The sequence below is a fragment of the Trichosporon asahii genome (genome assembly GCF_000293215.1).
Source record: "Trichosporon asahii var. asahii CBS 2479 unplaced genomic scaffold scaffold00050, whole genome shotgun sequence".
In the NCBI taxonomy this organism is placed as follows: domain Eukaryota; kingdom Fungi; phylum Basidiomycota; class Tremellomycetes; order Trichosporonales; family Trichosporonaceae; genus Trichosporon; species Trichosporon asahii.
In genome coordinates, this window is record NW_014040874.1 from 2,840,384 (window position 1) to 2,866,032 (window position 25,649).

General features: G+C 59.3%; 4 protein-coding genes across 4 annotated transcripts; 2 read left to right on the forward strand and 2 right to left on the reverse strand.

Moving 5' to 3' along the window:
- Positions 1–148: 148 nt before the first annotated feature.
- A1Q1_02295 (small nuclear ribonucleoprotein component) lies at positions 149–4,852 on the forward strand (the record flags this gene model as incomplete). Its single annotated transcript, XM_014325240.1, has 5 exons — positions 149–295; positions 460–720; positions 924–1,047; positions 1,096–4,062; positions 4,143–4,852. 5 exons carry the CDS (start codon positions 149–151, stop codon positions 4,850–4,852), a joined length of 4,209 nt encoding a protein of 1,402 aa, XP_014180715.1.
- An 8,177-nt stretch (positions 4,853–13,029) lies between these two features.
- Positions 13,030–14,941, reverse strand: A1Q1_02296 (COP9 signalosome complex subunit 2; the record flags this gene model as incomplete). The annotated part of the gene is made up of 9 exons (XM_014325241.1): positions 13,030–13,171; positions 13,211–13,302; positions 13,359–13,508; positions 13,556–13,613; positions 13,657–13,819; positions 14,051–14,186; positions 14,236–14,335; positions 14,607–14,689; positions 14,909–14,941. 9 exons carry the CDS (start codon positions 14,939–14,941, stop codon positions 13,030–13,032), a joined length of 957 nt encoding a protein of 318 aa, XP_014180716.1.
- A 375-nt stretch (positions 14,942–15,316) lies between these two features.
- Positions 15,317–19,937, forward strand: A1Q1_02297 (uncharacterized protein; the record flags this gene model as incomplete). Its single annotated transcript, XM_014325242.1, has 6 exons — positions 15,317–15,725; positions 15,769–15,818; positions 15,868–16,012; positions 16,077–16,105; positions 16,168–18,920; positions 18,959–19,937. The coding sequence occupies 6 exons, from the start codon at positions 15,317–15,319 to the stop codon at positions 19,935–19,937; spliced, it is 4,365 nt and encodes a 1,454-aa protein (XP_014180717.1).
- A 3,111-nt stretch (positions 19,938–23,048) lies between these two features.
- On the reverse strand, positions 23,049–24,166 carry A1Q1_02298 (uncharacterized protein; the record flags this gene model as incomplete). The annotated part of the gene is made up of 3 exons (XM_014325243.1): positions 23,049–23,374; positions 23,439–23,512; positions 23,565–24,166. 3 exons carry the CDS (start codon positions 24,164–24,166, stop codon positions 23,049–23,051), a joined length of 1,002 nt encoding a protein of 333 aa, XP_014180718.1.
- Positions 24,167–25,649: the final 1,483 nt, after the last annotated feature.

A 25,649-nucleotide genomic window follows, 5' to 3' on the forward strand; every position in this document is an offset into this window, starting at 1 on the left:
TCCTCGGCTTTGCGCGCTGCACAATGGGCACGAGCGCGGTGTCGTCGTAGCTCCATTCCTCCGGGCTCGTCTTGTGGCAGAGACAGAGCTCAATGCAGGCCGTAAAGATCTGCTGAGCTCCATACCCAGTCAGGAGATGCCACCAACCATGCCCCTCCGTGAAGTGGCCGAGGCCGCCGAGTCCCCGGTCCTGCAGCCATGCGCGAGTGCTCCGGAGGTGCTCGCAGAAGTAGTTGTCTGCGTTCCAAATGGCAAAGCCGAGCGCGAAGATGCCCATGCCGAACCCGAGCGTCTTGTAAAGCTTGCGTTTCTTAGACGCCGTCCTGACGCGGGCGACGGTCGCGCTGGCCGTCACGCGGGCCGTTGAAGCGCGGGCGGCGCTCGGAACCGTCCGAAGGGGGCTGCAGGGTCAGCTTTAACAAATAGAGCAGCTTGCTGCTGCTGGTTATGACAGTGTAGACGCGTTATGCTGGCCGAAAACCCGGCGCTAGAACACTTTTACGCACCCTCGGTCCGGCACCGGCGCCAAAGAGGTCGGCACCGGCCAGTGGTCGGGATGTCGAGGGCCGGCAGCTGGCGGGTGCGCTTGACGTTGGAAAAGCCGAGCGAGCGGGCGGCGGCCTTGGGGTCGGCCTCCTCGGCGAGCACCCGCGCGGTGGTGTAGAGTGTCCGGATCGTGCGGTTGAACATGGTGGTCGGGGACGATGCCGGGACGAGCAGGTGAGCTGTTCCGAGTGCGTTGCCCGCGATGCAGATGGCAGCTGGAGCAGGCTGCTGCAAAGTCGAGCAGCCCTCGATAATATCCGGCCGCCTCTCCCGAGCTGCCAAATCTGGGATAAATTGGAGAAATTACTCCCGTCAAATAATGAAGTTGGCACTCACGCGCTCTCCTCCGCCTGAAGTCAGTAGTTATTGACGTCCAGGGACGACAAGGAGAGAGAGATCGCGATCACCCTCCTGCATCAACGCCGCATCGAGCATACCCAAAAGCTTGTCGCTCATTGACAAGCATCGTTATCGGTACCATGTCGACGGAGGACTATGATGGTGCGTGGATTCAAGCCACAGGTAATTGGAAGTTAGCTGACGTGACAGAGTTCGGTAACTACATTGGTGGCGACCTAGACAGCGACGATGACTCGGACGTCGACATCGCCCCCGCCACCTCGGCTCCCGCAGCGCCGGGTCCTGCGGCGGCTGGGAGCTACGCACCGCTCGAGGGCTTCGATGATGACGAGGACGACGATGCCGAGGCGATGGACCAGGACGAGCCGTCCGGAATGGAGATGACGCTGCACGGCGTCGACGGCACGGCAGGCAATCAAGTTGTTCTGCACGAGGATAAGAAGTACTACAGCACGGCGGAGGAGACGTACGGACCCGACGTTGAGACGATGGTGCAGGAGGAGGACACGCAGCTGCTGTCCGAGCCCATCGTTGCGCCGATCAAGGTTCGCCAGTTCACCGTCCAGGAGAAGGACATGCCCGTGACGCGGTACGACAAGAATTTCCTCGTCGACATGCTCCAGTACCCCGACCAGATGCGCAATGTCATGATCGCCGGACACATCCACCACGGCAAGACGAGCCTGCTCGATGCCGCTGTGTACCAGACGCACCAGCTGACCTGGGACCCGGAACGACCAGCGCGCTACGCCGACACGCACCAGCTTGAGCGCGAGCGCGGCATCTCCCTGAAGGCCGGACCGATGAGCCTCATCCTCCCAGACAGCCGGGGGAAGAGCCACCTCATCAACTTTGTCGACACGCCGGGACACCTTGACTTTGCGGACGAGGTTGCGTGCGCCGCGCGTCTCACCGACGGTGTCGTGCTTGTTGTGGACGTCGTCGAGGGCGTTATGGCCGGTACGGAGCGGATAATCCGGAATGCGATGGCAGAGGGTCTCCCGATTGTTCTTGTTGTCAACAAGATGGACCGTCTTATCCTTGAGCTTCGTTTGCCGCCATCAGAGGCGTTCTTCAAGATCAAGCACACGATTGAGGAGGTGAACAGCGTGATCGCGTCCGTCGACCCGAGCGAGAAGTACCGGTTGTCGCCTGAGCGAGGGAACGTCGCATTCGCATCGACGCAGATGGGCTGGTGCTTCACGCTGGAGACGATGAGCCGGATGTACGCCGACACGTACGGCTCATTCGAGATCGACGAGTTTGCGCAGCGCCTGTGGGGCGACATCTACTTTGATGCCGAGCGACGAAAGTTCACGCGCAAGCCGGCCGACGTCGAGAGCAAGCGCTCGTTCGTGCACTTCATCCTTGAGCCGCTGTACAAGCTCTACACGCAGGTGCTGAGCGCGGACTCGGCTGAGCTGAAGGAGACGCTGGCCGAGCTGAGGATTACGCTCAAGCCGGCGGCGTACAAGATGGACGTCCGGCCGCTGCTCAAGGTCGTCCTCGATGCTTTCTTCGGCACCCCGACGGCGCTCGTCGACATGATCGAGCAGCACCTTCCGAGTGCGGCCGAGAATGCGCGCAGCAAGGTCGAGCGCACGTACACCGGCCCGATGAACTCTCCGATCGCCGAGTCCATGATGAACTGCGACCCGAAGGGCCCGACAGTCGTCCAGATCACGAAGCTGTTCCACACGAGCGATGCGCAGGGCTTCCGTGCGTTCGGCCGCGTCATGAGCGGAACGGTTAGCAAGGGCCAACCTGTGTACGTGCTCGGTGAGGGGTACAGCCTCGAGGACGAGGAGGACATGGTTCCGGCGATTGTGGAGGGTGTCGCGCTTGACGAGTCCCGGTATGACATCGACCTTCCGAAGGCGTACCCGGGCAACCTCGTGCTGCTCAGCGGCGTCGACGCTTCCATCAACAAGACGGCGACGATCTACGAGCGTGGACTGGACGAGGACATGTACATCTTCCGACCGATCAAGCACACCACGCAGGCTGTGCTCAAGGTCGCTGTCGAGCCCGTCACACCGGCAGAGCTGCCGAAGATGCTCGACGGTCTCCGCAAGGTCAACAAGTCGTACCCGCTGCTCACGACCAAGGTGGAGGAGTCCGGCGAGCACGTCATTCTCGGAACCGGTGAGATCTATCTCGACAGCGTGCTGCATGACCTGCGACGACTGTACAGCGAGATCGAGATCAAGGTGTCCGACCCGGTGACCAAGTTCTGCGAGACGGTCGTCGAGACGAGTGCCATCAAGTGCTACGCCGAGACGCCGAACAAGCGGAACAAGCTTACGATGATCGCCGAACCGCTCGAGACTGGAATTGCGCAGGACATTGAGGGCGGAAAGGTCACGATGAAGATGAGCAACAAGGAGCGGGGCAAGTTCTTTGAGCAGAACTACGGATGGGATCTGCTCGCGTCGCGCAACATCTGGGCGTTTGGACCGGACGACAACGGCCCCAACGTGCTCGTGAACGACACGCTGCCGAGCGAGACGGACACGAAGGCGCTCCAGTCCGTGCGCGACAGCATCAAGCAGGGATTCCAGTGGGCTACCCGCGAGGGACCTCTTGCCGACGAGCCGGTGCGCAACGTCAAGTTCCGCCTTCTCGACGCGACTGTAGCGAGCGAGCCGATCTACCGCGGTGGCGGTCAGATTATTCCGACAGCCCGCCGTGTTGCGTACAGTAGTATGCTGCTCGCGAGCCCGCGTCTGCTCGAGCCGGTCTACTACGTCGAGGTCCAGGCGCCCGCCGACTGCGTCGCGGCCGTGTACACTGTGCTCTCACGTCGTCGTGGTCACGTCACGAAGGACATTCCCAAGCCCGGTTCGCCCCTGTACACCGTCAAGGCGTATGTGCCCGTGCTTGACGCCAACGGATTCGAGACCGACCTCCGCACCGCGACCATGGGCCAGGCGTTCCCCCAGATGACGTTCGACCACTGGCAGGTCGTTCCCGGTGACCCGACCGACACATCCATCCAGCTCCGTCCCCTCGAGCCCGCCCAGGGCCAGGCTCTCGCGCGTGATCTCGTCCTCAAGACGAGGAGGAGGAAGGGGCTCTCGGACTCGATCGCCGTCGCCAAGTACCTCGAGGACGACACGGTCATTGCCCTCAGCGCGACGCACCCGGATCTCCTGGGTCAGTAGGAAACGAGGTAGAAGGAGGCAGCATCTGAGTAGCATAGAACCGTAGACTGTAATGCAACACCAGCACATCAGCACATCAGAGCAAGGAGAGTGCATTGAGGTATGAGAGGCTACAGATGGTATCAGGCGATGTTAATCTACAGCTTGCGAGGGTGAGCTCGCATTATAGCCAGCGTTCGGGCGAGCGTTCGGGAGCCGAGTCTCCGCTCAGCCAAGGGAGGGTGGCATTACGCCGACGCCTGTCGGCGGGTGGCCGTGCCGTTGTCAACAGCACTTCCGTGCCCGTATCCATGGCCATTGACGCCGTTCCCGTTCCCGTTTCCGTTGAGGTACTCGGCATCCTTCTCCATATCCCTCCTCGGCTTTGCGCGCTGCACAATGGGCACGAGCGCGGTGTCGTCGTAGCTCCATTCCTCCGGGCTCGTCTTGTGGCAGAGACAGAGCTCAATGCAGGCCGTAAAGATCTGCTGAGCTCCATACCCAGTCAGGAGATGCCACCAACCATGCCCCTCCGTGAAGTGGCCGAGGCCGCCGAGTCCCCGGTCCTGCAGCCATGCGCGAGTGCTCCGGAGGTGCTCGCAGAAGTAGTTGTCTGCGTTCCAAATGGCAAAGCCGAGCGCGAAGATGCCCATGCCGAACCCGAGCGTCTTGTAAAGCTTGCGTTTCTTAGACGCAGGCAGCTTCGAGATCAGGTACGCGCTGCGCAGGCAGGAGGAGATCATGATGAACGCGAAGGCGACCTGGTGGTAGACCGGGTTCGGGAGACAGATGCTGCTTGTTAGCGCGAGAATTATCGGGCAGGGGAGTGAGACTAAGGCCCGCAGATCAGATGGAGCGCTGCACCTGCGCCCATGCGCGGCATGCGATCGGGATAAGATCAGGAGCGAGCGGGATGATGTCTGATGTCCGCTCGTCACTGTTATCGATCTCCGCGCTATCGCTGTTTTCGATCTCCGCAAGCGGCCAACTCCGTAGCTTCCAAGCTAGCAGCCATAACTGCTATTTCGGGCCGTCCGCCAGTGTCGCAAACATTGAGCGGAATCTCTGCGCCCATCTGTGATCCACCCACCATCGCCTCACCCGCAATGAGACAAACGTGGTAACTCACTAGCTAACGGTCACGAAGATGCACCAGGCGAGCACAGCGAGCGGGCCGGCGATACCGAAGCGCGGCTTGAAGCCCGGCAGCGTGTCGAGGACGAGGTACGCGGCATAGCTCGCGACGTAAATCATGGGCAGCTCGTCCATGAGCTGCCACTCCCACTTGAGCGTGCCGTGGAAGCCAAAGCTGCCAATGCCGATGCCGGCGAGACCGAGGTGCACGAGCGAGTACCGTTTCGGCGCGCCCGCCTTCCAGGTCGCCCAGGCGCAGTAGAGACCGAGGAAGATGACGGGCACGTTCGTGAGTGTGTTGACGAGCTCGGCGATGTACCAGCTGTAGACATAGTTGAGTTCACACCAGTCTATCGTGCTCGTTACCGGGCCGTGCCATCCCGTAATCTCATCTGTCGTGCGGAGAAAGTCGAACGCGCCCATGTTGAGTCGCGGAGATGTCGAGAAGGAGAGTGAGAGTAGGTCGGTCTGGGACTGAGATGGAGAAGGATGGGACCGAGGTGCGCTGGGATAGAGTCGGACGCCCGCTTGTCGTGTATTCGAGAGGAGTGTGTGAGAGGAGTATGAGAGCGTGTGTCGCAGAGATGCGAGATGGCTTGAAGTGAAGATGGGAACCAACACACCTCGGGTAGGGGGAGGGGTATATCCTTGTCCTGTGTCGCGATTACCGCACTGTCAGGTCACAGGTGAGGCCGGGCCAAAGCAGACTCTGGCGCGTGATGGATTTTGACCGAGCTGAGCGGCTCGAGAAGCAACGCTGGGCGGGGCTGACGTGGGTACGCGCACCCGGGGTGACCGGCCGAGGTCCCGGACGGTAAAAATGGCTAACTGCGTCATTGCAATGTTGGGGTCCCTTTCCAGTCTCGTCCACGTGCCCTGACCCGCGATAAGCCATCCATCAACTGTCGACATTTTGCCCTATCGAGAACCACTCAGAAGCTCGGAAGCCACAGTGGCGCTCCTGGCGTTGGTGACAGGGGAAGTGACTACTATGCATGCTGGGTCCTAGATCCTGGGACGCGTCGCTGGTTCTTGATGCGATGGCGACATTGAACGTCGCACCGGAATTTTGGCCAGCTGACAATGAACGATGAGAACACATACAGATGGCAAGATAGTATGAGGGACGGGCGGGCCACATGACCTGTGCCATGTTAGTCGGACTTCCGCCAATCGGTCCTTCGATGCCTTTGGCGCGCTCATGGCTTCCAACTCCGTCTCCTCCACCACCACGCTCCCACTTGCTGCCCATGGCGCGCTTGCGACCACCACGAAGCGCCCGTGCACTTCGCCTCATCTATTTATGCGACTAGGATTACCTCATATTGCGTGTCAGTGCACTGCGGCGATGCATTCAAGCACCCCGCGCATCACACAGATCGCCCCGTTCACAGCGCTGATCAATGCTGAGGACGTTATCTCTAATCCAAATTGCATGAAAATTACACTGCTTGCACTTGTCCAGTCTATAGTACGGATCTGATATTCTTTCTTTTCGTGACACGGCGTGATACTCGCTCCGCGGAGGTCGCAGCGCTCAAAAACGCTTACTCCTTGGCGACAGCCGGCTCGGGGACGGCCTCCTCCTGGGGGACGATGCCGCGCCTTTGTCCCGCGCGGAGGAAGAAGTCGCGGACAGCGAGACGCATCTCGGGCTGCACGTCGCGGAGGAGTAAGTCCGCAACGAGGGGGTAGAACGTGTGGACATGCTCGTCAAAGGCGTTGTCGTCAAAGTCGGCAACGCCGCGGACAATGTCGCTAACGACCGGAGACCAGGCGGCAATGTTGCGCGGCTGGCTCGCGGCGTCGATCGCGATGAAGTCGCGCGTGACCTCCTGTCCCAGCGGGACCAGGCGGTCGAGCACGCCTCCACGCACGCCGATGTGCGCCTCGCGCGGGTCGCGGTACATCCTCAACAGGGCCGTGATGAGCGTCGCGGCGGAAGAGGACTCCTGCTTCAGCAGGTTCGGGAGCTGCTTCATGAACCCGACCTTCCAGAGCTTGACGCGCAGATCCTTGTTCGCGTTGAACTTGCGCGCGAAGCGCCACGAGTCGTCCAGCACACCCATGAAGCGGAGCAGGTGCTCGGCGGGGATCGTGTTGTACACGCCCTCGTTCTGCAGCAGCTCGTGCGTCGTCTCGATGAGAAGCAGCTGCAGGACGCACTTGACGATGATCGTCTTGAAGATTCGTCGCTGCTCGCCGTACGTGATCTCACCGAGCGCGGGCGGGTCGTTCTGCACAGGCTCGAGCGGGGCGGGAGCGACAAACTTGTTGAACGGCTGGTCATCGTCGACGTAGTCCGCCGGCGGCTTGCGGTCCGTGCTGAGGCTCGGGTCGAACAGGTGGTACGCCGTTGTCGTGCGGAACAGCTGCACGAACGCCGTGACAATGATCTCCCAGTTCTCCGCAGAGAGCTTGGTGACGTTGCTCTCGAGCAGCTGCTGGAAGCAGCTGGCGCCGATACGCGCGAGCGTGTCGTTCTCCTGGCAGATACACGCGATGAGAATGTCGAGCACACCGTCGAGGTACACTTGCAACGTCTCAAAGTAATACGTGTACAGGTCGATGAGGTCGCGCAGCGCCGAGATCAGCGTCGTCGACAGCCACACGCTCATGTCCTCGGCGCTCTTGAACTTAACGAGGTTCGAGTTGCTGAGCACGCCAAAGATCGGGAACAGCGTCTGCTGGCAAATCGTGTTCCAGAACTCGATGCTGAAGTTCTGCCCGTGCGCCTTGAGAGTGCCGAACAAGCAGTCGAGCGCAACGCGGCGCACCTCGAGGTCCTCACCCGTCATGATGATATCATAGAACGCGTTGAGGACCGGAAGCCAGTACCTGAGCATGGGGTCGTCCTGCGGGTTTTGGCTCTTCGCCTTGCCGTTCGTGAGCTCGCTGCCAGCGACGGGGATGACGTCCGGGATCTCGACAATCTTGGGCACGAGCCCCTTGAGCATCTCGATAGCCTGCAGACTGATCTTCTGGAATTTGGTGACCTTGCAGAAGTCGGTGAGGCAGGCGGCTAAATCGGCGAACGCGCCGTAGCGGGCGACGAGCGCAAAGTGCTCGCGGTACACTAACGTGACGAGCTCGAAAGCGTAGTTGGCGACGCGCTCGGTCATGACACGGGATGCAGCGCTGAACACGCTGAACATCGTGCGCCAACCGGAACGCAAATTCTGGACACGAGCCTGGAGCATCTGCTGGAGACACTGGAGGACCATTTCGCGAGCGTCGGTGTTGACGTTGTGCACCATCGTGTACTCGAACGGCCTGAGGAAGTCCTTCTGGAACTGGAAGTGCGTCAACTCCTCCTTCTGCAAGAAGTTCATGGCGAGCTGGCGCAGAGCGTCGAGAGCGAAGAAAGACACGTTCGGGTTGTTGTGGCAGCACACTTGGTTGAAGTGCTCTCCGAGAATGTTCCAGATGTTCGACCACTCGAGACGAATACGGCCCATGTTGTAGTACGAGATCTCGACCAGCTTCTGCAGCGAGAACATGCGCGGGCGCGGTGTCAAGCTTGAAGCCTGGATCTCTTCCCAAGACACCTCGCTGAGCGCGCGGACGAAGTCGACGATGGCAGAACCCGACAGGTTCTGGCTCAGCGAGAAGACCTTGTCGGCGGCGACAGTGACCTGCGACGAGCGCGACTCCTCGGCGAGCTCCTCTGCAGGTCGCTTCTTGTCCTTCTTGCTGTTCGTGCTCTTCTTCGAAGCGGTCGACGCCCGGCGGTTGAGGTCGGGGACGTCCATGCCGCTCGAGATCAGCTGCATGCGCTCCAGCTGCGAGACGCAGGTCAGGACATCCTTCCACGAGCCCTTCAGATTGTTGCCGTCCGTAACAGCAATATCCAGCAGGGTCTTGATCGCCTCCATGTTCTTCGGCTTCATCTCGATGATGTTGTTCAGGAAGGTGAACTTGGCAAGCGTACCGACAAACGCATTGCGCTCAAGCTCCATGTCAAAGACGCAGCCGATGCGGATCGCGCTGCGAAGACCCTCCAGGCACTGCTCGACGACCTCCATGTCCTCAGTCTCCTGGAGCTGCGCTGAGAGACCAGCGAGGAAGGGCATCCACGCAACCTCGAACATAAAGCGGACGTGCTCGATGCGCGAGGCGGAGTAGAAGTGGTCCGCACCGATTCGGCCACGACGCTGGGAGCGAGCCATGCTCTTGAGCATCGCCTCGGTCTTGTTGGCCATGTTCTCCGACTGAGCCAGGAACGCCTCACGCTGGAGATCACGACCAACAGTGGCAAGACCAGCAGGTCCGCTGATGGCAGCCTCCGCCTCGTCCTTCATCTTGATCTCGTTCGTCTGAATCTCCTCGTAGATCTCGCCGAGAAGCTCCTCGGGCAGGTCCTCTCCGTTGTTGATGCCCCTGTTGTTCTTCACGAAGTCCTCCTTGGTCATGCGCTTCGTCTTGAGGTTCTTGTTATGCTGATCAGTGTTCAGCATGATAACAGAGAACGCCAGGATGTACGCAGCGTCGGCGTTGGCAAAGACCGTATCGGGGTTCTGGTGCAGGTATCGCTCGGCAAACTTGAGCATGAATCGGTCGATCTTCTGCGCCTCACCAGGAAGACGGAACGTCTGCAGGTACGCCCTGAGAGCGTCGGTGAAACGAGAAGAAGCGAAGTCCTGCATGTCGACGAAGGCGTGCATGGTAGCAATGTTCTCCTCCTCGCCCTCACCGAGGTACTCTCCGATGACCGCCTTGCTGAGACCATCGTTGGCGAGCAGGAAGTGCGCGATGTCGTGCGAGGAGTGGCTGGGAATGAAACCGTTTTGAACAAGAAACTCGATACCGCGCTTGGGGCGGAAGTTGAACTTCTTGATACCGTCCTGCAGCATCGTCTTTCGCATCTTCTCGCTTTCAAGCTTGTTGACGTCGTCGTCTCCGATCGGAATGTCAGGGGTGACGCTCTGCGATGGGTACCCCGACATTGATCTCCGCGAGCCGTCGCGGGTGGGAGTTGTCGACAGCTCCGAGGTCGAATTGCGGCGGTCATCATCGACGCTCTGACGAGCGAGGTTCTCGTCACCGTGCTGTTTCGGCGTGCTCGACCAGGCGACCAGCGACTTGAGAGCAGCAACAAGACACTCGAGAGACTGTCGGCGGAGCTTAATCTCAGGAGAAAGTCCGGCGTACTGCGGAGATTCCTGGGCGAGCGCCGAGGTACTGAGTGACGGAGGAATTGACGGGCCATGAGATCCAGAGGCATGTTTGGACGAGCCAGCCTGGAGCTCCTCTTTCGTCGGAGGGGCGAAGTGCGTCTGGCCGATCTTCGAGACAATGTTCATGAGCTTCTCATAGATGTTCTCTGGCGCCGACCGGTCACAGTCGTAGTTGAGGTAGATCTCCACCAGCGCCTGAGGGTCCTGGCACAGGCGGATGAAAACGCCGAGGATCAGCGACTTTTGCCTGATGGTCGAGTGTCGCATCTCAAGAATAGGGATGAAGATCTCGTTCATGAGAACCTCAATCTCTTTCTGAAGGTCAGCTCGATTCGCTGTACCGACAAGCTTACCTTGAGAGGGGCGCGCATCGACTTCAGGATGCACCAGAAGATCTCGGTCGACAGTTCGAACACCTGGTTCACCGGGGAGACGGCGTTGCGAGACAGACTCTGACACAGATACTGCTTAGTAGCCTGAAGGAACGGGGTTTGCTCGGCCGAGGTGTTGGAAGGGATGGTGATGGAGGGGTCGTAAAACATGTCGGCGTGCGACCGGAGGATGGTGAGGACGAGGTGCAGGGAGAGGAGCTTGGAGCGCATCGCATGTGATCGGAGGTCCAACTCGGCCTCGGTAACCAGCGACTTCATGCTGAGCTTGCATAAAGCACGGAACACGAGGAAGGCATCCTTGACGAACAGCTCCTGTGTCGGAATGGGGCGACCTTGGTCGTCAGTCCCCTCGTTGGGCACGTCCCCGTCACCTTCCGGAACGTCTAGAGCGTCGCCATTCGGCACTTGGATCGAGATGGTCTGCGACGGCAGTTGAGCTTGCGTGCCATCCCGTGATCGAAGGTCGTCACCAAGGCGAGCCGGCGCGACAGTCACCTCGTCGTTCGGGTTCGGCTGCGAGAAGCTCTCCAGCGTCAGGGCGTTGTCCTGAGCCTGCTCCTCTGCATTGTCACCGGCACGCTCCTCCGCGTCGGCCATATCATTCGGCGAGGGAGTTCCCGGGGCAGAGTCCGGTTGCGGGGTTTGGCCGCCGTTCATCGTCTTCCTCTTGTCCTCAGGTCGCTGGACACGGCTGAAGATGTGGTGGACCATCTGCGTCAGACCACCCTGCGCGATAACCTGGTTGTTGGTGTCGTTGCTGAGCAAGAAGACGTTGTACACCGTTCGGACAGCCTTCAGCAGACTGCTCTGGTGGACCAGCATTCCCGGGTCTGTGCTGAGAACGATGGCCATCAGCGCCTTCACGACCTGAAGGGCAACCTGTGGCGGGGTGTTCTCGGTGTAGGCGAGGGTAATCGTGTGCGTGATGAGGTCGGGAAGAGGCGACATTCCCGGCGGCGGTCCGTTCGGCTCGGAGAAGAACGAGTGTGAGATTAGTTTGGCCAGGAGGTCGAGACTGGTGACCAGGATGGGGACGCTCGTCGTTTGAGGGTTGCTAATCGCTAGTCGCAGCGGCTCGAAGATCTCACGAGGGTGCATAAATGCGGCGTTGCCACCATCGGCGCCTCCCTCACAGAGCTGAAGCGCACGCTCCGCGGCAGCCTTGAACGACGCAGACTTGCGGGCCTCCTTGCTGTTGACCAGAACTTTGAGCGGAGGAGTGATGAGAATCGATGAGAGCTGAGGCGCATGTCCACCGGGGTGCTGGGTCAAGCTGATGGTCGTTGACGTCGACGACCTTCGTGAGTGATGCTGGGCCGTGCGAAGCATTGCCGACGGAGGGCGCGATCCAGGCGCAGACATCCGGGGAGTCGACGAGGTTCTCGGTACCGGAGACGGAGACGGCACCTCATAGGGCGACTGGGCAGAAGGAACGGTAGGGGTCGAAGGCTCAGCAGGAGTGTCCACGGTCTCGGACTGCGCTAGGACATCGCCCTTAGCCTCTTCTCCCTCGGTTTCTCCATTGGTCGGCTCCTGCTCCTGCACTGGCGTCAAAGCAACAGAGTGCAGGCCATCGTCGGGCTCAGACACGATTAACGGCGGAGGTGGAGGCACGTCGTCGGCTACTGGGGCGCTGACGCTTTCGCTGACGGGCAGTTCGGATTGAGCAGCAGGCTCGGCGTCGTGCTCCAGCTCGGCTTCAGACGAGTCATTTTTTGGGGGCGGTGGGGGAGGGGGGTCGTCGAGAGGGATCTCTTCGGTTTCGGCGAGGTCGTCTGTCTCAGTCTCAGCCTCAGGCTCGATAGGAAGGATCTTGTTATCGGCGTGATCGGTGGGAGGCTCAGAGGCGGAGACGGCGTCGACAGAGGTGTCCTCCTGGGGCGGAGGGGTCGAGTCGATGTTTTGTTCAGCCATGGCGACTAACTGGGTGGTCCGGCCATGGGACTGCGGAGTAGAAAGATGAGAGGTCCAAGTTGACATCGACGAGTTCTGAGCCGTGTATAGGGGACGGCGCGCGTAGGCCATCTACAGTGGACGCGTGGAGGTCGTCCCTCCCCTCACAGCCGGACTCTCGTCACTTTGCTTCCGTCCATCGCTCTCCGCCGCCGCCGTCTGCCCCTGCATGCCGTGCATGCCAAGCCGTGCACCGCAGCCGGACTTAGGCAGCCAGCTGAACATGCCGAACAGCCAAGCATGGAAGGCGCAGACGGTGTCGTATAGACCATGGCGGTCTCACTATGCATTCACATATACAAAGGCTGTTTACAACGGATCGATCTATGCAAAGCTCTCCAGTCCTCCCATCCAAGCTGAGCGTGCGTCTCGCGCCACCTTGTCTCGCACAACGCGGTTCGACAACGTAGCCAGCTCCTTGGACAGCTGCGAAACCTGCACATAGCGGTCCTTCTGCTCGGCACGGCTGTAACGTTAGCTATTAGGTATGAAGTTGTGAGCTCACAATCGGTTCAGCACAATAATGCCTTGGATCTGATCGATCTTGCCCGGGATGCGACCGTCGAGGATCAGAGATACCACAAGGTTTTCCACCTCCTTGACAGGAAGGCTCAGGGACTGTCCGGTAAGCTTTGTCTACTAAGAAAGCTCACCTGAGCCAAGAAGTCGATCTTCATGCGCGTGTACGGCTTGACGATATCCACGATATACTGTTTGCGCAGTGATCGGAGCAGATCCTCGATGAAGTAACGAATGAAGGGGTCGGCAGTGATGGTAGAGGCGTTTACTGTCGTTAGCTTCTCCTCCGACACGCGAGCTCACCTTTGAGGATTCTTTCGGCTTCCTTCACGTCACGCGCCTGGTACGCCGAGACAAGCGATGTCATTGCGACGATTTGCGGGTCGTTTCTATACCTGGGCTGTCAGCTCTTGGAACGTGGGATTCACTCACGGCTGGGTTTCCTGCGAATCGAAGGGGTTGATCTCGCTCCCCATAAGCATGTAGGCCAGAACGAGGTACTTCAGGACCTGAATACGCTGAGATGATCCGCATTCGTCGTACTGACGGAAGGACTCGAAGAGGTCCGTTGACGCCTTGTCCCACGCCTCTGTTCCTGTCAGTAGCCGGTCAAGTGAGCGACTCACTCTCCATCATCCACATCTTGCCTCCGCACTCCCTAATCACACCCATGACGCGTGGGTGGGGGATGGCGTTGTGCACCTTCATGGCCGCGTCGTAGATCTCCTTCTGCTTGCGGGTCTCCTTCAGATCACTGTACATCTGAATTTCGATAGCGTACAGCTCCAGAACTGCCAGTTAGCGGATGAAGATCAGTTACACCTACGAAGAGACCCTTTGGTTTGATCTTCGGAGGCTGACGTGCTTCCCGGCTCGCAGGTAGCGTGGAGTGCCTCGAGAACAGGTGTCAAGCGAGCGTACTCCTTGCGGTCCAGCCACAGCTTGGCCAGCTTCAGCTTGCACTTCGTAGCCAGTCGCTTCTGTTAGCGACGTCAAGCGTTGGTTTCTCACCTCATTTTTGGCTTCCTCGCACGCGACACGGGTTACCTCGTAGAACTCCTCCAGGGTGTCCAACGGGACATCGGGCGATCGAGAAGCGTACTGCAGTAAGCTACGGGATCGTGTAAAAGTATACCTTTCCTTCACCTCCAACGTAATCGAGGATGTTGTTGATCGACTTCTCAGCGTAATTACGCGTTACTGCACTCTGAAAGTCAGCAGAACTCTGAGCTGCCCAACCGACCTTCGTGTATCCCAGCAGCTCTCGGTACGTCTTCAGCGCCTCTTCGGGCTTCCCAAGGAAGAGATAGTTCATCTTAGTCATCTGCTTAAGAGCTTTAAATCCCCTATCTGTCAGACCAAACACACAAGTCGAAACCTACCACTCGCCCTTCTCTCCCTGCTCGTCGACAATGCTACGGAATGCCTTCAAGGCGCCTTGGGGATCGTCCTCCTTGAGAGCTGTCTGTAAGCTAGGAAATGCACTGGCGATGGCTTACCCTTGGCCTTGTAATACTGGTTCTCGACGTCGCCGCCATCATCCTCCATGTCGGCATCATCGTCGTCATCGTACTCGAAGTCGTAGTCCTAGCACAGTTAGCGGGAGGCAAGTGGAGGTCCAATTGGGGTTACCTCACCTCGTCGAGGTCCTGAGTATCAGCAGAGCAAGCGGCAATGAACTCACATCCATCATGAAGTCGTCACCATCGTCAGACATGTTGGGCGGGTCGCTGTGCGGACTTGCTGAAGCGTTCGCTGTGAGAGCTAAAATGCAACAACAGACTAGAGCGGTAGTTGCTTGCGGGTGGCCATCGATGACGGCAGGTCATTGATGAGGCACGTGGGGAAATGGTTCCGCTATGATGAGGGGTGAGCATGGATCCACCAGGTCCCCGGAATCGATAACAGCCCCCTTGACCCCTTGATTCCACTCCTGGTATCGACGGCAACGACGGCGACGGCGAAGTCTTCTCCCAACCAGCTTCAGCCAGCATCCCCGACACGACCTCTCCTATGCACCGGAGAGAGGGGGTACTCGGCACATCCACTACCACACATTCATCCAGCCTCGCCCACCCAGTCACTCTCCGTCATGGCAGCCCAACCACCTTCCCTCCAATACGTTCGCGACGGCGGATCGACGTCACAGCAGCTCACATACCCCGCTCATCCGTATGACGAGGAAGATCACGATTATGATCACGACGCCGACATGCACGACGAACTCGACGAGGAAGATGTCGAGGGAGTTGCAGCATTCCAATTCTGGACAGCCAAACGTCATATGGGCCGGAAAGGCAAGAGCAAGGCCGATGATGAAACAGCTCTGCCCTGGCGGTTGCGTTCTCGTCTGAAGACTGTCAACGCTGGATTGTTTCTGTGTCTGAACATTGGCGTCGACCCTCCCGACATCGTCAAGACCAACCCATGCGCCAAGACTGAGTGTTGGGTTGACCCTACGACGCTACCGTCTAACAAGGCTATCGAGGCGATCGGCAGAAGTACGTGGCTAAGCTCAGTAGCTCTTTGGAAGCTAACAGTCAGATCTCCAGCAGCAGTATGAGACTCTGAACCCCAAGGTTCGCTACAAGGTCGTGAGTATTGACAGTGTGACAGTGGGCGAGCTATGGAATCTGACAACAGTGCCTGGATCCGTCAATTGAGGAGACCAAGAAGGTGTGCGTGAATCTCCGGAAGAACGCTCGCGACGAACGAACATTATTCTATTACAACGGACACGGCGTGCCCAAACCCACTAACGGTGGAGAGATTTGGGTGTTCAACAAGAGTGAGTCTACGGTGTCGGGCGCCTTCCTCTAACGCCCAGGTTACACACAGTATATTCCTGTTAGTTTGGTCGACCTCCAAGAATGGCTCGGCAGTCCGTGCATTTATGTGTGGGAGTGCTCCGGGGCTGGGAGTATCATCAGCAACTTCAAGCAGAGTGCCAGGCGGAGAGACGAGGAGCTGAGACAAGCCCATGCCGCGCAGGGCCACGACATGCCTGGCTCGCTCTTCTCTGAGTCAATACACCTGGCCCCCTGTGCCGCCAACCAGGTGCTGCCCATGTCGCCTGACCTCCCAGCCGACCTGTTCACATGCTGTCTGACATCCCCGATCGAGACGGCGCTGCGGTTCTTCGTGCAGCAGGACCCTTTAAAGCGCAACATCAACAGCGGCAGCGACGACCCGCGCTCTCGCTTGACAGTCGACATGGTCATGCGCATTCCCGGTGACCTCAAGGACCGAAGGACGCCGCTTGGTGAGCTCCAGTGGATCTTCACTGCAGTCACAGACACTATCGCCTGGCTCTCTTTCCCGCGTGACACGTTTATGAGACTGTTCCGTCAAGACTTGCTGGTCGCCGCTCTGTTCCGAAACTTCCTCCTCGCCCAGAGGATCATGACGACGTATCACTGCACGCCCATGTCTCATCCGGAACTGCCGTCGACACACAACCACCCACTGTGGGATTCTTGGGACCTCGCCGTCGATGGCTGTTTGGCCCAGCTGCCTGAGCTGCTCGACCTCGAGCAAGCCCGCGAGAACGGTCTGTCCACGGCACCGCCGCTTAGCACCTACCGGCCGTCGCTGTTCTTCGCACAGCACCTGCAAGCGTTCGAGGTATGGCTGCAGCACGGTGGAGGATCGGCACAGAACAAGCTTTCCCGCTCGGCGCCTCAGAAGGAGCCAGAACAGCTCCCGATCGTTCTACAGGTTCTTCTGTCACAAGCGCATAGACTGCGAGCACTGATCCTGCTGTCCCAGTTTGTCGATCTCGGTCCGTGGGCTGTCAACATGGCCCTTTCGATCGGCATCTTCCCTTACGTTCAGAAGCTCCTGCAATCACCAGCGGCGGAGCTCAAGCCTGTGCTCATTTTCATCTGGGCGCGTATTTTAGCCGTGGACAAGTCGTGCCAGATGGATCTTCTGAAGGAGAACGGTTACAACTACTTCGCCCAGATCCTCGCGCCGTACCCCGTGTCGGGGCAACCTCTCGTCATTCCGAACGCCAACGAGCACAGGGCCATGTGTGCCTTCATCCTTGCGATGCTGTGTCGCAATTTCCGTGCGGGACAATCAGCATGCTTGTCGTACCAGGTTTTCGATCACTGCCTCGCCCGACTGCAGGAGGACGACTGGTTGCTTCGCACTTGGTGCCTTCTGTGCATTGCGCAGATGTGGGCAGACAACGACGAGGGCAAAGCGATGTGTATGGTGCACGGAAGGCAGGAGATCATGATGGCCGCCTTACGGAATACGTCTGTCGAGGTGCGCGCCGCCGCCCTGTACGCATTCGGTACCTTCCTCGGCGCCTCCAGCGCGCCCGTCGACTCGCAAGAGTTCAAGGGAGGTGGCGGCATGGGTGCCCAGCTGGGTATCTCCGAGCACCAGCAGCTGGAAGTTGAGGCTGGATTAGCCTATGCGTGTATGATGACGGTCAAGGAGGACGCGAGCCCGATGGTACGCAAGGAGCTGGTCGTCGTTATCTCGTGCATCGTTCGAGAATGGCGGGGATGGTTCGTTGCGGCCGCCTGGTGCTACTACGAGCAGGAGGCTGCCCTTGCTGGTTCCAGCGCTGGCTCTGACGACGATCCCGACATCGTTTCGGAAGCTCTCGAGCAGTGGGTGTCGAACGACCAGGTTTATCCCGAAGCGCATCAGGTCAACCTCACGCTCCTCAGCTCCTTCAAGACGCTCTTTGAGACCATCCTTGACCTTTCAGTTGATCCTCATCCGGAAGTCGCTGGCATGGCGTCCACTGTTGTCGACTATGTCGTCGCGCTTCTCCTCGGGTCGGCCTTCAACCGGGTTCCTGGGACCGCTATCAGATCGATGAACAGGCCGCGAGTCGGAGTACGATTCCCGCAACCGGCCGCCCCCGTTGACCAGCGCGCGCCGGCGTCACCGGCCAACGCCAAGCATGACCAGGCATCGATGAATTCGAGTAACGGTAGCGGAGGCTTGAAACGTAATTCTTCCGTCGCTGGGGCTCTGCGAAGCCTGGCTAGCATGACTGGCTTCCTCACCCCTGACACGCCCGAGCCTCCGCAAACGCCAGTGGAGCCGGTTACTCGCACCGATGTCGAGCAAGCACAGACAGGCGCGTCCTTTTACAAATCGCCCTATCCGGATGCCGGTCATGAGCGCGTTCTTCCCGAGGGAATGTCCCGATCCGGGAACACGCTCGGTACCCAGGTCAATCACGGCATTGATCCCTCACCGGTTCAGGCCGTCTCGGTTATTGAGGCGCTCGTCGAGGAGGACATGGAGCGGCTGCGACACCGCCGCCTGCGTGGATCGCAGGCTGGTGGCGACGCTGACGGACGCCTGGCGAACAACGGATTAGCGCGGCCGTCTGATCTCGGCTTGGGCATGGTCGCCGCTGAGGTCAAGGACGACGTGCTGCCGCTCCGCTCTGGATTCTTTGACTGGGCTGTCGAGTACTTCCGCGAGCCTCAGATGAAGGCGCCGGACAACGAGGAGCCAGGCTCAGTGACGTACAACCAGCAGGCGTGGCGCCATGTTCGCAACGAGGCTCAGATTGAACGGTCAAGAGTCAACGAAGAGTACGCCGCTCGCAATCGCTGGGACGCGGACGCAGGTACGCTCCACAACGACGCCTGGCCGTTGCAGCTGGCCTTCCACGCCCACGACCCTATTTTAGCAGTCACGGATGATGAGGACAAGATTTGGTAAGCTGAGGGAGTCAGGATCTGAGCTAACCCAACAGCATCTGGGACTGGCAGGCTCGCACTAAGATGAACAAGTTCTCGAATCAAAATCTCCCGGGCTCGTCGATCTCAAGTGTGCACTTCATCAACGAGACAGCGTCAAGTCTGATGCTGACTGCATCGACCGAGGGCAGTATCCGCATCTGGCGTGACTACGACCAGCCGGGAGAAACCGCGCTCGCGTCGACGTTCCGCGCGGTCAGCGATATTTTCCCCGTTGGTCACCACAGCGGTGTTCTGACAGCGTGGGAGCAACAAAAAGGTCACCTCCTTGTCGGTGGCGACATGCGCGTCGTGCGACTCTGGGACGCCACTGTCGAGCGACACATTCGCGACATTGCCACGCAAGCCGGCGCAAACCTCACCGCGATCAGCGCGGACGAGCCTGACGGAAACGTCTTCGTGGCTGGCTTCGGTGACGGTGTCGTGCGTCTCTTCGACAAGCGTATGGAGGACGGTAGCAACGTTGTCCTGCGAACATGGCGAAAGCACCACACATGGATCCAGAGCGTGCACCTGCAGCGCGGCGGGCATCGCGAGCTCGTGACAGGCAGTATGAACGGCGACGTGCGAATCTGGGATGTGCGTGCTCCGGACACACCGCTGTACGAGCACAGCGTGCAGCCGCAGGGTCTGCAGGCGTTGGCGGTACACAGCGGAGCGCCCGTGTTTGCAACAACCTCGGCGCCGACAAGCCGCGCAACGCGGCAGCGTCTCGTCGTGCAAGGGTTCCAAAATCCGGAGAAGCCCAAGCGCCTTTCGGCCATCGACATTACGCTCGCGCCCTCGTACGGCGTCCCGAGCCGTGCGGGTACGATGCCCAGCGCAGCGAGTCTCGTGTTCCATCCCGTCGAAATGGTCCTCGCCGCCGGCGGGTACGACTCGTCGGGCAACGTGCGCATGTTCAAGTGCCGTGTCCCAGAGGGCCCACACTACGATGACGAGCCGCGCTCGAACGGCATCGTGCAGCACTTTTAGACAACTTAAAGTTTAGGTAATTAGCATGTAGTGATATAAGAGCATAGGATAGTTGCATGCAAGATTGGAACGAGTGCTCTCTCTGATGAGGTCGCGTGCAGCGAGAGTGCGGGGTAAGTTTGGACCACCACAATCGAGCAGAGTGCCGTGCACGTGATGCATGTCCTCTACTCACATCTCACTCCCTCCGCACCGCTTCCATTCCTGGTGATTCTGGTGCGGGAACCCGGGAACCTGAGTAACTGAGGACCTGGGAAAGCAAGGGTGAGCGAGAAGTGTGGCACAACTCTGCATTGTCACCAACGCAAGGTTGTACCTGGCCAGTGTACCTTCGTCAGATGTCCGTGCCGACCGCGGCGTGTCCGTGCCTCGATCCGAAGCCATCTTTAGAGGATGTCTGAATCGCAGCACACACCGACACAGCGGTGTCAGCCACTGATACAGTGGAGACGAGTTGCTCGGGCAGGGCGGGTTGCGGCGGCCTGCAGCTTTGCAGGGCGATGTGCGGGATGGCGGACGAATGAGGGGGAGAGTGAGAGGGAGAGTGAGGGGGTGGCGGGCCTGGCGGGCGCCGAGTTCCTCGGGGGGCGTCCCTCATGGCGCTGGCCGGCGCTGGATGGCGTTCGTCCGCGCAGCAGTGGCGCCGCCGCGGACGCCAGTGCATGCCTGCATGCCTGTCATATCTGTCATGCCTGTAATCTGTATAAGACGCCAGCGCGCCAGTACGCCAACAGACACCCATATGCCAGACATCCGAATCCACAGCTCCCAAGGAGCCCTGGCAGCGATGCGCCTGCGCGTTGCTCGGCGCACACTCGTGCCACCATTACAGTGACTCTGACAACGGTGGATCAGTCTCACCCAGTCCATCGCATCGCCCCTCGCACTCTTGTCGGGCGAGTGGTTCCGACGAAGCTGGCGGACGCGCAGACGCGCGCTCGTCACGAGCTCAAGGGCTCAGTGGTTCGCGGGCTTATGGGCTTGTCTGAGACTGGTTGTGTGGCCACTGACCACACGGTGAGAAGCCGAACTGGCCGAATCTGGCGATGGGCCGATCCCCGATACAGCCTGTGTGCAGGTAGAGGGAAGAGGTAAGCGCCGAGCGTCACTTGTGAGGCGTGAAGGGTTGACGCTGCATCACGCAGGTACGCAGAGGCGGTCATGTGACAGGCCGTGCACCTCACGCTACGCGCTACGGCTGCCGTTCCTGCCAGTGGGACCGCACCCCCAATGCATCTCTACGCTCACCCCCCAGCAGCCTTCATCGGGTCGCTGCCGGTGCGGCGACAAGTCCACCGGGCAACCCCTGCTCGGTGGCTCGGTGGGCAAGTCCGATGTCTCACCACCGACCATGCCACGACCACACACACTCACAACCACACGGCCACACGGCAAGTGTATGCGATCGGTGTCCGCAGGCGTTCCTCGTACCTTGTCTCTATTAGGGTGTACCTCGTTCCTGCTGTCTCCTCCACACCTGCAGTTTCTTACGTTTATGTGCCGTTCCTGTGCGCGTGCAACATGCCAACATGCCAACGTGCAACAGTCGTACGCCGCCTGCCTAATTGCATAATGCGCGCGTGCCTGTGGAGCTCCGTCAGAACCATCAGGTCGAGAGTTGGCGAAGTTCAGCCGGCAGCCCGGCAGCGGCATCAGCGGCACGGCTCAAGCTCAAAGAGCCGGTCAGGCACTCCCCTCGTCCCCTCGTCCCCTCTGGCACTCGCACTCCCACTCCGGCTGTCAACCTTGTGTCTCCTCAGGATGAAAGAGCGGAAGAGGGAGAAAGTCAACAACGGCACACGGTCAAGAATAGAACCCTTGCAGACTGGCGGATATCCGCTTCCGCGCTCGCAGGAGTTGGCAGGTACGGCAGGTGCGGTAGGCATCATATGGTCCCTGCAAAGCCAGTTGGAGGACAGCAGACTTGTCAATGGGGGCTGCGCACGGGCTTCCGAGCCTCTGCTCTCAGTTGAGGCTGCTGTTGAGGCACTAGTCACGTATTGGTTTACCGCGTTCAGAATGCGGGGAGGCAAGAGGGCAGCTGAGGATGCGACAATTCACCGGAATGACCTCTGTGGCTCGTGCGGCTATCCCAGTCACCGGACTGGCAACGGCCGGCTGGCCAGCAGGTACTCGCCGGGCACCCCTCACCGTTGACCGCTTGCTGGCTTGTCGGACGCCGGACCGGCTATCGTACGCCCAATACTCTTCGTGAGAATGACCAGGTCGATGCAAGCATGCGAGAAACACGAACCAGGTCCAAGGACCCGAGGAACCATGCCGGGCACTTTGGCACCAGATGGCACGAGATGGCATGACCGTGCTTGGCGCGATTTGGCACGCCCAGTGTGGTATCTCCCAACACGCACTGCACTCAACCAACACAACGCCAACAAGGTCCACGCCCCTGATCACCTGGCACTTTGGCTGCTGCTCATCGCACGCCCGTTCGCTTCCAGTGCTGCGTCAATTATATCCATTCATTCCGCATCTATCTACGCCGGGGACGCCCAGTAATGCTGAAGTGGTGTGTGTGGTGTGCACAGATTCTGTTGCTACAAGGGGTTGGGAAGAAAGGCAAAAAATATAGAGAACGAGAAAGTCGTACGCCCGCATTGAGCAGGCACAGAGCCAAATATACTAGTGGTGATGGTAAAATGCCGAGAGAGGGAGGAGGGAAGGGAGTGAGTTAGAAGTGAAGGAGAGTGGAGAGATGTTGAGTATGGGGGAGACGGAAAGTCAGTGTGGTGTTCGTGATGGGTGGTAGATTTTTGTGGTGACTAGGCGTGCGCGGTGGACGACAGTGAGAATGTTGGAAACATTAGAACAGCGACGGTGAGAGAGGCGGGATCGCGGGGTGATTCTTCCTCTGTTTTGACGTGTCTTCGAATAAGTAAAGGGGGCTTGGATGCGTTCGGATGCAATCGTGCAGCTCGCGCGAGATAAGTTTAACAAATCATACAGACAAAGCAGTATAGTTCGTCCTCTCACGGGGCTGAGAGATCTCTAGACTGCCGATGAAGAAATTGCGTTGATCCGAGCCGCCTCTATTGGGGTATGATGCAGGGTGTATACGTTCTCGAGTCGTTGAAATGGAAAAGGGGAAAGTGTTCACTGTTGACGGATCTCACGGGGAGGGGCGGCTTCGCGAAAGCTCTGGCTCGACGCTTCTAATTCTCGGCGCTCCAGCGCTCCCCAACCGGTCGAAGGGGAGGACATACTGCGCTCGTGCGAGTGGGCAATGGCGGCGCCCGACATGGAGGGCGCGGCGCGCGTCGACGCTGTTCGCATCGACACGTTCGAGGTGTTCGAGTGGTTGCCAAACTGCTGGCGGAGGTTGCGCGAGACAGTGATCCGCAGCTCCTGGCCAGTAAACGCGGCGCGGATGGAGTTCATAATCGCATCGTCGCCGAGCTTGATCTCCCACTGGGCGTGATCTGCATCTCGTCAGCTGCGAGTCCCACGTGTAGGGCCGAGGACCCCAAAAGGTAGCACACTCACCATTCTCATCCCACTGATCGGCAACAATGTGCAGCACCTGATGCCGACGCGAGACAATCGTGATGTCATTGATACTAGTGATGTGTCAGCACGTTTTGGTCCGAAGCGTCTTTCGGGAGAACTCACGAGAATCCCGGGAGCCACACGAGAACTTCGTACTGGGTCGGGGTGCTCTTGATCGCTATACGCCCCTGCTCGCCTTTGAGCACCTCAATGGGCTCTCCCGATGGGCCCTCGACAGTCTGCACTGGGTTGACGTTCGGCTCGGCCTCCGTATTCCGGTCGGCAAGACCACTCTCTAGTGACATGGCGCGCGTCTTCGAGGGCGGTTGCGCCCAACCAGGCGCAGCGACATTCGCACTGCCGCTCTTGTTGGATCGCGATGACCCTGATGAAGACGAGCTGATCACAGACAATCGTTCAGGGGCCTGTTCCGTAGCAGCTGCGATTGCTGGGGCAACTGGTGGTTTCAGTGGCGCGGCTGAAGCTATCGGATGTCCGGCTTGAGGCATCGGGTAGCCGACCGGCGGGGACATGGGGGCTGAGATGTAACATCCGGTCGTGGACGAGTGAACGGGTCGGAGGCCGGATTCTGTCGAGGCGGAATCCGACTGCAGCGAAGACTCGAGGCTGCTCGAGTGGTCCAAGCTGGACTGGGCGCTCTCAAGAGTAGGGTTCGAGGTCCCGCTACTTCTGATGATGGGGACCAGAACGCCAGGCGGATTCATGGTCGTCGTGAGGGAGGAGTTGGTGGCAGTTTGAAAATGGTGGTGGTGAGAAGATGATGACGGCGGTTGAACATAAGGAAGCGGCAAGTTGCATTCACGACATTGTGAGAGGGCGCATGTGTCAGTGACAGGAACGATACGAGACGGATGAGTTGGGGGGAGCGGAGCCGGCACAGGATCAGGATCAGATCAGGCGACGAGAAGGAAGAACGGACGGACGGACGGAAAGCGCACAATGGCCGCTGATGCATTGCTGAGCGAGCATCCGAGCCGATTGACACAATCCGCGCGCCGCACCGCCTGCACCTGGCACCTGGGCGACAATGACGTTTGGTGTCTCTCCAAGAAGAAACGCCACCAGGAACGACTGAAACTTCAAACTGCGAGACACCACTCCGCTCCAACCAACACGACTCACCTGTGATATTGACTTCGCCAGCTACCATTCTGATGCAGAGACGAGTCGTTGCTGATGGACGATTTCAGTCGTGCCTCCGGGCTCGTGGCCGTCGTGGTCATGCCGGTGGCAGCGTTCCAGTCTCCGGTGCTGACCAGTGCACGAAGTGAACCGTTTTCCAGGTTGTCCGTGAGGATGCTGGTGCTCACGAGCTCCGGGGTGGCAAGAACGGGTTGAAGGGAGGAGCGGGAGTCGGTCGAATCGAACGAGTTCGCCTTGGCGGAAGGATAGGGCAGCCTTGGTGGCGCGGCAATATCCATAATGTGTGGAAGATGTCCACGGCACGCGGACCTGGCCGACTTGGAGAGTTGTGACCGGCGACTTGCTTTGTTGTGGGGATGGGGAGGGTCGTCAACAACCTTGAGACGATCGGTTCGAATCAAAGCTGGAGGCTGGTGCGTGCGATGGTGGAATGAACACGCGAAGCTGTTGCTGACCAACAAAGGGAAGTAAGGGTCTGCACCGGAGGAAACTGCGTGACGGTACTAAAAAACAGTGCTGGTGTCGTCGCCGTGCACAGTTCTTCAATGAATAGATGACAGCTTTCTGGAGGTGTGAAGCCGATTGACCAAATGGACGATCGCGTCGGGTCGGGTTGGATTGTTGTTCGTGAACGGTCGTGAACGGTTCGATATGGCCGGGAATCGCACCCGGCCTCTGTTACCTATGATAGCAGCCTGGGTGGACCGTTTCGGGTGCTGAGCGATAGAGGGCGCGCCAGCGACAGATGGGGAAGATCTGTAAACCGTCGGGTTTAGGCCGATAGGAGGTGGTAGGGGATCGAAGGGATCGAAGGGGTGAGAGGCGACAGACGTGTTGTATGACGACAGCCGCGCAAAGTTAACGTAGACCGGCGAAAGTGGGTGGAGTGTTGGTGATGAATGGTATACAGGGAAACACCAGTGCCGGAATGTGAACGTATGCGCGACTGTGCGATATATGTGAGCGTGAAGCTACACTATATAACAGAGTCGATGAGCGCAGGCGGGAGACGCGGCGACAGGTGGGGTAGTCGGCGTCGGAAGG